Source organism: Tachysurus vachellii, chromosome 18 (assembly GCF_030014155.1).
Source record: "Tachysurus vachellii isolate PV-2020 chromosome 18, HZAU_Pvac_v1, whole genome shotgun sequence".
Taxonomy (NCBI): Eukaryota; Metazoa; Chordata; class Actinopteri; order Siluriformes; family Bagridae; genus Tachysurus; species Tachysurus vachellii.
In genome coordinates, this window is record NC_083477.1 from 9,735,415 (window position 1) to 9,747,861 (window position 12,447).

The 12,447-nt window shown below is 41.0% G+C and overlaps 1 protein-coding gene across 7 annotated transcripts in view; it reads right to left on the bottom strand.

The window, feature by feature from the left end:
• Positions 1-12,447, bottom strand: part of baiap2a (BAR/IMD domain containing adaptor protein 2a) — a 65,397-nt gene that overhangs the window by 2,831 nt on the left and 50,119 nt on the right. For 2 of the 7 annotated variants that reach the window (XM_060892271.1, XM_060892273.1), the window contains exons 7-12: positions 8,160-8,312; positions 7,247-7,480; positions 5,922-6,132; positions 5,530-5,731; positions 5,227-5,295; positions 4,651-4,804 (exon numbers count right to left, since the gene is read on the bottom strand). In XM_060892271.1, the coding sequence (XP_060748254.1) occupies positions 4,651-4,804; positions 5,227-5,295; positions 5,530-5,731; positions 5,922-6,132; positions 7,247-7,480; positions 8,160-8,312 (1,023 nt within the window). Of the gene's footprint in view, positions 3,015-4,295; positions 4,334-4,650; positions 4,805-5,226; positions 5,296-5,529; positions 5,732-5,921; positions 6,133-7,246; positions 7,481-8,159; positions 8,313-12,447 lie in introns of all 7 variants that reach the window. The other 5 variants (XM_060892274.1, XM_060892275.1, XM_060892276.1 and 2 more) reach the window with 4 other exon arrangements.

Here is a 12,447-nt window from a genome sequence, read left to right on the forward strand (position 1 = left end):
GGTAAAGAGAGTCCATGGGTTTGTACCGGAGCTCAGCTCAGACTAGGATTATGCATGGCTACATATCCGACTGTTAGTTTTGTGTAGGATGGTGGGAGGTTACTCATTTTGTGGCATGGTGTCTTTGAGTTTTGCACTGGCTCAGATGGATGAAGGACATTCCAACCCTATGCTCTTACATGAGTAAATAAAACTTCTCTACGGATGATGAGGGGTTCAAAATATAGTGTAAAATGAAGAGTCTGCCCATAGCAGTCATCCAATTTGTCTTTCATGAGACCAATTTTGGGAACAAAAACTCAGCTCTAAGTCATTCTCACAGAGCAAAATATATGAAACTACCAAATAATTTGAACTGGTGTCAGAGCCCATGTGCTGAATTGACTACTTCTATCTTTAATACACACATCTCAGACAGCAGACAGACAGCATACCCCACTACGACAAAATAAATCCATGATCACATGAAGACGCAAAGCTAAGCACTTCTCTCTAGCTCTCACACACACACTCACTCTTAGACACACTCTTACACACAGAATACAAAAACAGCATTCTATATGTATTACAGAAGGGATTTGGTTCTAAAGTTGGTGAGTGGGCATCAGATGAGATCAATAAAATGATGTAGTGCAGAAATGCAGAAACACACACCATGGATTCAACAGCATGGATTCAAGTTAACAATCATATATAATTTGAACAAGTGTTTTATTAATATATAGATATATTTATATATTATATATACTTTTTTTTGTAAAAATCCACAATACATTCAAGGTCAACATGTTGCTGAAGTTCCTCCATAGCATGCATTTTGTGATGGAAAGTTTTCTGTATACTGATTTCTGTGCATTGTAAATTGATTTACAAGAAAAAGAAAAGCATTTTAAAAGAGACAAAAGGTACAAAAGCACAGCAGGAAAGTACACCACGGCTCCAGAGGATCTGTCAGCTGACCATTTTGGAACACGACAGATTGGAAATGAGAACATATTACAGCTTTTTTTTTTTTTTTTAATGGAAATTACAGGAGTTTCAGGTCTCAGAGATGAAAAGAAAGCAGAGATGCAGAGAAGAAGAAAGAGACTCCATTTACACCTGGTTGTTTCATGCATCTTAAGTCTCCTTATTATATCCAGAAATCCAGTTCTAATTATAAATGCAATCACACAGCAGAGGTTTTAAACCGATTTAAATCAGAGACGCATCTGGGTCAAATGTCATTTAATCTCTCTCAAGTAAAGTGGTAGTGAAATGTAAAGTCAACATTAATAACATACTTCTTACTAACTGCAACTTCACCGACACGTTTCTTCTTATGTGATGTTTGAAAAACGTTATTCATCCGTTGACTTCACACTTTGTGTGATTACATCATCAACGCTTGTTTTAGTTTCAGTCTTCTGGATCCATCTACTTGGGCCTAGATTATAAAACGTTGCAATATTGTGCCTCTCGATATCCACTGCTTTGTAATCAGTGAATTGTAAATGTATAAAAGATGTAAATAAGAAAGTTACTTATTGCAATATCAACACAAAGAATAAGGATTCATATTCATAATATAATGAATGTTTTTCCAAAATTTGTCTATTGCAGTTAGAGCTACAGATTTATGTCTCTAATTGTGCAATTTAGAAAAACTATTTCACTTTGGCAATAAGGTAGAATTATTCATATAACGCTGACCAAAATACATCCTTCACAATACATCACATCGCATATTGTTTGCTATTGCCAAAGTCCATATTACCGATACTACTTACTACCACTAAAAACTTGTGTAAAACAACCGGAATCAAGGCACAGCATGGGAAGATGGGGGTCAAGTATAATGAGCTAATCTGAATATTACCTGCTGCACAGCACAAGTTCCCAAACCTGGACCTGCTGTAACCCTGATCCTAAACATCTGAAAATTTTCCCAGGTCTGTCGCACCCAAGTAAACTCAGAAAGGACAGGTACGGAGCTGATAGGTTGAATCTGAGCAGGAAAAACACTAAAATGTTTATCCTTTTCTCTACAACAATAACAATCTGGATAACCACAGATGGCTTTGAGAGATGATACAACAACCAGATGTAAATAAATGATTTTCTTTTTCTGATTTTGCTATATGATGTGGTGGTAGCATTAAATTTACTCATACTTTTCCATATTTTGATATTGTACATTGCTATCATAATAGCCTACATGTTTGGGCCGACTCTGCTTGTGTTTCGTACTTCTATAATTTGAGATCTTTCAGAAATAATAAAGAAGAAGTGTGGACTGTACTGTAAATGGATCCCACAATGTTAAAAGTGACACACCCTCTGGGCTGCACGTTGCGCTGCTTAAAGACACGGTGGAAGCACACAACGCTCTACAAAACAGAGAGGAAAAAAAACACGCCGCACAACTGAACCATAAAGAGAATACAAGGCTCTGCGGCGAGTGAGCTTCAATAGTGCCAGTCCACAGCATAAAGAAAAGGACAAACGGCACAGGTCTTTTTATGGAAGGTGAACTGCTTGAAAATATCGACATAGCTTTTGGCACTTTTACATGATGATGTCCTTTAACAAAAAAATCATCATCATAAAAACACAACAGTTGCAGAACTTGTGCACATGCATGGGAGAGGAGTCCAGTTGGAGAAGTCCACGGTGGCAGCGGGCAAGGCGAAGAGCAGCTCAGTGTCTGTATAGGTGCGAGGCGAGCAGATGGAGCGCCCTCTGGCTCTCTCTGTCAGATTCCCCCCCGACCCACCACACGCCACCGGCACTATGGCCCCCCGGCGACAACACGCAGGGGAGGAAGAGAGGACAGAAAGGAGGGATGAGAGCGGCCTTCTTCCACTGAAGGAGGGGTGCGTGGAGGCACGTGTTAGGATTGTTTTGAGGGGGGGTGGGGAAGGCTAGAGGGGAAACTGGGAAGGAAGGGGTGCAACCCCTGTGCTATCCGGAGTTGTGTCTGTGTCTGATAGCCTGTCTGTGTTCACACTGTCGAAATCAATTTGCCATCGGAACTGTGGAACAAAGAGAGAAGGAAGCTTGCCAGGTCGGACACACTTAGAAAGAAATGGAGAAAAGACAAGACAGCCAAAAGAAGTGGAGGAAGGAAGGGATGGAAGTGACTTTGAGGGGTTGGGAGGCTAGGAGCACTGTTTTAACATAAAAAAAACCCAGAAGCTCCACAAAAGTACTACATGACAAGATTGGGTTATCCCAAACAAATAAAAACAACGAAAACAAACAAAAAAAAAAAACGAAGGAAAGGAAATCTATGCGTCAGATTTGAGGTAGTTTGTCTATTAAAGTCATCTTCTTCGGTGCAAGTTAATTGTATAGCTAGATGGGTTTCACAGTTTAGATGTTCAGACCTAGAGATAGGAGTTCAGGGCACACAGGATACAGACAATGAGGTCAGAAATGATGCATTGCACATGTTGATGATGCTTCTCTCAGCCCTCAAACCCACCAACTCGCTCAAACACGTACACAATACAAAGACGTACATCCAGCCGTCTGCAGTCAAACACATGGGGCATATATTGTTGTGTTCCTTTGGGGAGGTGGGGGGCTTTAAACACAAACCTTTTCACATCTGCTACTTATCTGAGCTGACAGATGCCACAATGAGCTAATGAAAGGTAAGTACTGATAAAGACAGGTATTAAAAAAATACTCCTAATTTCTCCTACAGCTATAGTGTGTACCACAGACAAGAATTTCCACTACATGAATAAACAAAAACATACACACACAAAAAAAACACCACATATGCTGTCTCATGTCAAATTTTCATTGAGCTATATTTATAACTTTGTCTCCATCCCTATGTTGAATTTAAAATGTTGTACACATGTACATTAGTTTAATTTACAAATAAAAAGTCTAAATTTGGGGTAATGGCAGTAAATAAATGTGGAAAAAGTTGCCATAAAGGAAGTCTCTGGGAAGATCTCATGTCTGTCTCACCTGAGGACTGCTGTTGTTATAGTACAACAGCAATGAGACTAAATACATTCACATTCATTCAGTGACTGTACTTAACTTTCCATTTAAAAGCTGCTGTGTTGCTGTGATTTTTCCCTCAGAACAGGGAAACATGCTCAAATTCTTGTCCAGGGTAATCACACATATGCTGCATATACAGTATGGTGAAAAGTGATCAGTCCAAAAAACACTGGAGTATTCCTTTAGTTACTGTTTACTATCAGAAGGATCTTCCCGCTATCCGATTTGTATGACACCATACAGTTCATTTCTTACATATAACATCTCAGCTCCTGCACATTAAATCTTACCTTGTGGCAAAACGACTGTCATAATCCTCAATCGCTGGCTGTGAATTTGTAAAAAGAACATTTCAACGCTACTCTGAAGTGCACCAAAGCAGAGCCGGTGAAGAAGGTGTAACTGGTGTTAGTTTACATAAAAAATCATCAAAGTCATGCATTGCTCAGTGCAGCGTAATCAGAAACAAGAGTATTCTGCTCCAGCAGGTGGAGTCAGTATGCTTCGGAGCTCAGAGGAATATCTCCCCATTAAGAAGAAAAGAATCATGCAGAGGCGGTATAGGGAATTTTAGCTGAGAAACCTACAGGGTTAATAGTTAGCAAGCATGCTTGCGTGTGTGTAAGTGTGTGTGGTTGTGTGTACCTGTGTGAAGCCAGCCATGCTGTAGGGACGAGGGCGATTCTGTGTGAGGCTCTGAGCCAACAGACGGGCAGTCAGACCGTAGTCAGGCATGGGCAGAGACGTGTCGTCTCTCTCCAGCAGGTTCCCCGTGCTGCTGCTCTTCCCATGATGTAGACTGAAGGAGAGTGCACAATCAGCCCAGACTACTCAAGCCCATACATGCACCACTGGAGGTCGCTGTAGCATTAATCAAATCAGCTGATTTTGCGGTGGCCTTATTTGAATGCAACAGGCATTTCTCCCAAAACCCAGCTGTTTTTTTTTTTTTTTTTTGCAGAGACAGAGCACCCAAGCAAGCAATTTCCCATATCCACATTAGAGGCAACTATAAGAGACAAGTGCACTTGGTCTATGTCAAACCTCTAGGAAACTATACAGAGAAAAGCCTGAGAAAGACCTAAACAGAAATTAATCAACTTCAGAAAGTGGCTTTTACGAAATATACGCACTTTATCATTTTTTGCATTTCGAAAAAATGATAAACACTAAGAGCTTTTTCAAGTGCAAGAAATAGTACTTACAAGCAAGAGTACTTACTTAACTCGCAGCTTGTCACTGTCGCTTTCGGGTAACACTCTTGTGTAAGAAAAGGGGAACCAGCCTCTCCTAAAAGGAGAAAAAAAAAAAAAAAAAAAAAAATTATTTTAGTTTAAACTATGTACATTTAGTATACTATATAAGTATATTTACTTATATACTTTAAAAGTAAATTAATAATACTCAACCCCAAGAAGGCAGTAACGGTAAGAAACAAAACCATCAGAGTTTTGTTTTGTTCAGTCGTGTCCCACCTGTTGGTAAAAACAGGTTTTTGTCTATTCCCATGGCACAACAACTTACATCTTGTTCTTCTCGTTCTCTCCATAATGCCAACCATCCCGAGCCTCGGGCACCAGCAGTGTGATAATGTCACCCTCGGTAAAGCTGAGCAGTGTGCTGTTGTCACCAGCAGCATGAGAGAAGATGGCCTGCACACGTGAACGACCGTTCTTCTCCAGTCCTGCTGCCATGGAGCTGGACCTGGGCAGAGTCCGTGTCTCTCCTGAGGGGAAGAGAGAAAAATCTTATGAGATCCAAATACTTGTAGGTAGAATTCAATTTAGCAACAATTTAAATGTCAGAACTGTGCTACATCTGTGATCTGAACATTTTGGTACTTAAGCTGATTGTTAATTTAAAATATATTGTTTGCAATATTGTTGGACTATTTTGTAGGTGGCTCAGTCCCATACCCACGGTGGCCTTGCTCTTAGCGGGCTGGGGTCTGCGGACAGGCAGGGTGTTGGAGTAAACCTCGCTGACCTGCCTCTGTGGCTGACTCTGGGACGGAGGCTGTGGGGAGGCGGGTCTTCCCTGAGACACGCCCCCTTCAGCCCAGTACTCCTCCCCTTGCATTCCTGTTGTACCATTGACCAGAGACATGCCATCAGGACCCATCAGCCTCTGTAGCAGGAGGTACGAAATGAAGATTAGCAAAAGTCACATACTGAAGTGCATTTACTTACAAAAGGCACCATAAAGTGCTAATATGGATGTAGACAGTTTGGTAGTTTGCTTTTTATTGTATTAATAATTTCAGTGTTTTGTTTATGTGAACTAAAATGGACTTATTTGCTTCACCTATATTATAAATAAAGATCAAAAAATAATAGAAATATAAAACTTATTCATACAAATAGCTATTAAAACAGGTCACACAACCTCTACCGCTGCTTCACTAAAATGTAGTTTTCTCCTGTTTTGCTTGCTTCTTTACTCTTGAATAGCTGCTAAATGCTTTCCAGTAACTGCATGAATAAAAATGTGAAAAAGCTGAATGAATAAATAGAAAGAAGGTGAGGGAAGGAGTGAGAGTAACATGTAAAGTGAGTTTAAAATATTTTGATAAATTCAGTGTGACGTGTTTAATGGGTGAGGTAGTGAGTTAAAAAGTGAAGGAGAGAGAGAGTGAAACAGTGAAAGAGTGCGTAAAACTAAGTAAGAAAAGACAGTTCGTGAAAGAGTAAAGCAGTGAGTTAGTAAGAGTATAAAGCAGTGACTGAGTGTGTGCAGGAGTGAGTGAAGCCATGATTGAGTGATTCACAAGCTACAGCCACACATACAATATATTTAATATTGTACTGAAAAAGGCGTCTGACTATGAACTGGGTTTAAAGTCACATGAGACTTACTCTGGCATTAATAAGAGATAAGAGTCAGTGTAACTAGATCCAGCTTGGATATTAAAATTTGCTGAGGGTGAGGTGCTATGTACAAAAGCGCTGTCTGCAAAAATGAGATTCTGAAGCCGACGCATGTCTTGTACTTCGCTGTGGAAATGTTTACTCGCTTTTCCTTTGCTCCCTGCACCAGCCATCTATCTCACCACATGATAACATCAGCATCTCAGTAGGTTTATTTAAATCTTCCTACCACACAGGAAGCACATGATCAGCTTAAAGAATCGCCTTTATAAATATCTGTGTTGAATATGTAGGATAATGTCACAGGCTTTCAGATCGAATGGCTAAATCTTCTGTAATAATGAGCTGTATTGAGGTGGGTGGGTGTCACTCACTCCTGGGTGGCCCATGAGGGCAGCCAGCTCAGGGGGCACAGGCAGAGGCTGAGCGCCAGGGATCGGGTCCGAGATGACCAGGTTGCCCTTAGAGGAATGCAGCGGGCTGGAGAGAAGGGGGTTCGAGCCGGACATCATCTGCTGGACCAGCAACATGGCCCTCTCCGGGAGCTTGTTAGGATCAGAGCAGGATTGCTGCCACACCGGGATCTTCTGAGTGAGCAGATCCTTGCCCTAGACACAGAAACATAAAAAGCAAATAAAAACCTTTTCTGAATCAGCCACCATTTATGCATTCTTGATTACTGATTAATTCAGTATGCAATAAAATTTATGTAATATAAAAATTAGATCATGCAAAAGCTGGTCTCTCAGACTCTGATGGTAATCACGACAGGGCTTCTCCTTCTCCTCACCTCTTCGCCCTCTATTCCAACACGCTACAGCGTGGGTGAGGAGCCTGCCTCTGTACCCATCCACCCACTCCTCGCCCAATGACTCACACACACACACACACACCCCTGTACTGCTACTGAACTTGCTGTCAGGGTATTTCTCTCTCTACACCATGCATAATACCATTATACAAGACAAAAGATAAGCAGACAACACAAACACTTCATAGAACATACGTGGAAATGCTGCATATGTATGACCACTAGCTCCTTTTTAAATGCTCCTAAAGAACAATTCTTATACTGTGTACAAAATCAAAGACATAAATAAGCTCTTCTGCTTTGGTAATTGCAACAAACATAATGCAGCAAAGAGAGAACACGGCAGGAGTGAGCACAGGGAATTGCCATGGCAACTGCTAAGATTCTGCCGAATGGCCTTTGCATTGCGTTGGACAGTTTGTTAGCAGAATTCAACAGACCATCAGATGAATTTGCTCTCTCTCTCTCTCTCTCACCTTGCCATGGTAGGCACTGCTGTTCTTGGCCACAGCGCACTGGCGGTCAACCAGGAAGCAGTATCTCCTGCGCTCCTCTGACAGAGCAGTTTTGTAGCCCTCTGCGATGAAGGTGTCCAGCTCGCCCTGCTTAGTGTTGATGGTCTCCACATACTGATCACATACAAGGGAGAAAAAGTCAAGCAATCAGTCAAGATTTTATACAGTGGAACTACCCTAGAAGGAGCAGTTTGTTTGGCCTATCGGATACTATAAGAAACAGGAAAAAGAGATTAGTTGTTAGACATTAATATCATACAGATGTTAAGCTTAACATCATTAAGAGGTACATAGACATAGAACATGATTAGAATATATTTGTATGTCAACCTTGATTTTGGATCAGAATCTCAAGAGGAAGTGATCCTAATGGCTTTGAAACTCAGACAGAAATAAAATCAACCCTCTTTTATAAATCCTGTTCATCCGGTTTAAACAGGAACTCTGATGAACTCTGCATTTAGGTCTCTGCACAAGTACCTGAGCAAAAACTTATATACAGAGATAAAGTTAAAAAAAACTATTATGGACAAATGAGTCATCCTTCACCGTGTTTGCGACAAGTGGGAGGCAAAAGAACGCTCCGAGTCTGAAACCTTGACCCTACAGTGAGGGAATCCGGTGTTACCGATAAATTGTGGGAGGTATTTTGCTGGATGTTTTGGTTCCACAGGGTCACTATAAATCAGTAGAAATGCATTCTAACTAATTTTCTTCACCCCATGATGAAACATTTCTTTCCTGATTCTTCCCTTTAATTAGTCACTCTTCTTTGCGAGAGAGATAGATTCATTTCATCCGGCCATCAATACATTTTACCCCACTAATAGTATACTGAAAAGACCTGCTAGCCCATTTATACCAGAGATCCCTGCAGAGGGTTATACTTCGTACAGAAATATTATAAAAACATTATAATGGTGTTAACACACTTGCGCTGAAAGATATTCTGGTGTGTATCTTGAAACCTCTCTGCCCCCATGAAACCTGTGTTCTTTTCATTCCATGTGACCACGCCTCTGACCCACTGCCCCATTTTAAAAAGCATGTGGTCATTTCATGTCACTTCATCCATTCCTCTCTCCATCTCCACCCACTACCCTTTCCTATCAGCAGGAGTTTTCACCTGATGAGAATGTCAGCACCATTACAGAACTCATTACTGGAACACATCCAGGTGTTCCAACACTCAAATGTAATTTCCCCACAAAGGGGTAAGGGGCCTCCCTGCTGGCTTGCTGCGTTATCATCCGTTTCAATCATATCACTGTGTTCACCCTGGGAGAAGGAGATTTGCCATAATGAGAACAGAACAGAACTCACACATATATTTGCACAGCGTGGAATCAATAGCAGACACGGCTTCGGAGGAAGAAGGTAATGACGCCACTGGAGGGAGAGAAAAGTAGCTGACAATCTAACCAAAGCAAAAGCAATCTCCCTCGGTCAGTCAGGACGGTGTTTAATCAAGGCACACACTAGTGTCTTGGGTTTAGCACTGCAGATGCAGGTATGTAGGACTGGATGTAGGTTAGTGTTTCCTTTTAATAGTATAGAGATGAATGCCATTGAAAGGGCATTATTATGGCACAAACTGCCCTAAAGTTAAAGCAATAGCATCACCGCTGGGGGCATTACTACACATGCAGTTCAATACTCAACCACAGGCTGGTGCTAGTTTCTCACTAAAATGTGAACAAATGCTCAGAAATGACCAAGTGTCCACATCGTATACAGACGTAGGTTGTGCATATGTGGGTTGTAGGTCTCTCTTCATACAGTTTGGATTGAAGCCAGTAGATTAAAGGATGAAGGCTTCAGTGGTGAATTGACATACAATCAGTACCAGCCTGTTAAACAACACAGTTTGGTGGGGTCATGTCCTCTACAGAACACTTATGGAACGGCTTTTGGTTTAATAAAGAAAAAAAAAAAAAAAATGAAAGCACGAGTCCCACAATTGTAGAAAGGACAGATATGAAGTGAAGATCATTAAAAACAAAACAAAAAACTGAAGTATGTCAGAAGTCAGTTTTGTGGCAAAGAAGCAAGTGAGTCGGTGCCCAGACATGTCAGTGCATGACGGATGGAAGGAGAAGGACCTTGGTTTTGATATACGACAGCTGTCAGCCACGCTCCAGCCAGCACACAGGCTCAGCTGCTGTGACTGGTTGAGCATGCAGAGGTGGAAACTCAGCCGTACTGCAGCCTACACATTCACAAGCTTCTCTCACTGTGCTCAGATTCCCACTAAACCTCTGAGGCTAATCAGAGCTTCTGGAGAACCAGTTGAGCTGCTCACTCGTGACTCACAAAACATTTATCATATGACAGGATCTGTCTGTGAGAGAGAGAGAGAGAGAGAGAGAGAGAGGTATGATTGTGAATTAATGCACAATGGACCTGAGCACCTCCACGTTTGATACTCCATCCAACAGCTCAGTTAAATCAGTGGGGATTATAATATGAAATAAGTGGGGCTGTGTCAAGGAAGTGGGATTATTAAAATACTTTCTTGATATATAGCAATAGGGATGTGTTTATCTCTGTTTACACTACAATCAGTTATTCTTCTGCACTCTTCCATCCCTTTTCCCAAAGCCATTCTTAATCCTGATCCTTTACTGGCTGCATGCAGAGACTTTGCAAGCAGAGTGTTTGCGTGTATGGGAGAGAAAGAGAGGGCGCATTAGTTTCCTATAACAGCATTATTTATTTATTACTGAATTATGCATGCCACTTTTTTTTTTTTAGCGAATTTAATTATGCTTGGAATATCAGCAATCCAAATTAGTTCACGCTATTATTTGAAGCTAATCAGACAAATCAAACTCAGCTTCTTATGTTAGAGAGAAACTGGAAAGCGCAAAGTCCTTTGTCTCTCCTACAGTAGGTTACAGACTGTCCACTACAAATTTGTCACACTGGAGACTCCTTCCATAAATGTTAAATAAATGTCTCCTTACAGAAACATTATTTAAAACTATAAAATTATATTTAAAAATATATTTTATTGCCCTTGATTATGTGGAGCTTTAGCCATGCACGGTCTGTTGTTTGAGTGTGTTACAAGAGAAATATATTAATAAAACTTTAATAACACAACATTAGCCATGAGCTGATGTTATTAGAAATTTATCAACACCTACTGACTGAACAGATTCAATAATTCACCTGCATTGTTGTATGATTTATGTTAAACTTATGTTAAAGTGTGAATCCATGGTATCTAGTGTTGCAAAAATTGCTATGTTCCAAATTTCTTGACTGCAGAAATGGTCCTCACTACTGTGTGTGTGTGTGTGTGTTTGGGTGTGTGGGTGTGAGCACTCAGGCATGTCTCTGGGAGTGCACACATGTGTGCATGGCTTTGCTCCTGTGTGCATACATAATCCTGAAATGATGCGGATCACCAATCTCCATATGCTTCGCCTTAGTCACCAAATGTGCCTCAGTATGGGCCGTGACAGCTCCACCTCCACATGGTTATTTAAGTATGACAGACCAGCTGCCACAAGCTGCATTCTCTTCCATCTTCTCCCTTTATTGCAGTAAATAATTAGCTAATTAGACAGTTTACTACTGTATAATGCTTTTGTGAGCTTGGGGATAACATAAACAGGGAACAGGAAGGACAGAGGTGTAGTGGAGCTGAGTGCAGGATAAAGAGATGCAGGCAGCATCAGGATGGAGGCGGAAAAAAAAAAAAAAAAAGGCAGAAAGAGGAAAAACCAAGGACTCAGGAATGTGGTACACTTAAACACTGCGATTTGTAAAGCGTGGGCACTCTGCTGTGTGTAAAATGCTGGAACACACAGCCATTTCAACACCCCCGCCAATCCCCAGCACTGGCTGCATGTGCCTTTGTTTGCCTATCTTTTAAGAACAGAGTGATCAGGTGGGTATAAACTCAGCTATATTATAAGCACAGGTTGCTCTAGTCTGCAGCTACACAATTCTATTCACATACAAGTTGCTGGGAGAAAAATTAGATGAAAGGAAAAATTGACTCCTTCTAATCCATGTCTAAAATTGTCAAAATAAATAAATAAATAAATAAATAAATAAATAAAAAAGTCTGATGATGGTCTGAGCACACACATCGAAACCTAAAATGCTGATGACACTGATTCATGCTGAGAGCTGGGAGCTGAGCCACATCATGGCTGATGTATGGCTGGAACCTATGCTGAAGACATTGTCCACAGGGTATCTGGCAGCACCCACTGAGCATTCATCAAGTCCTAGC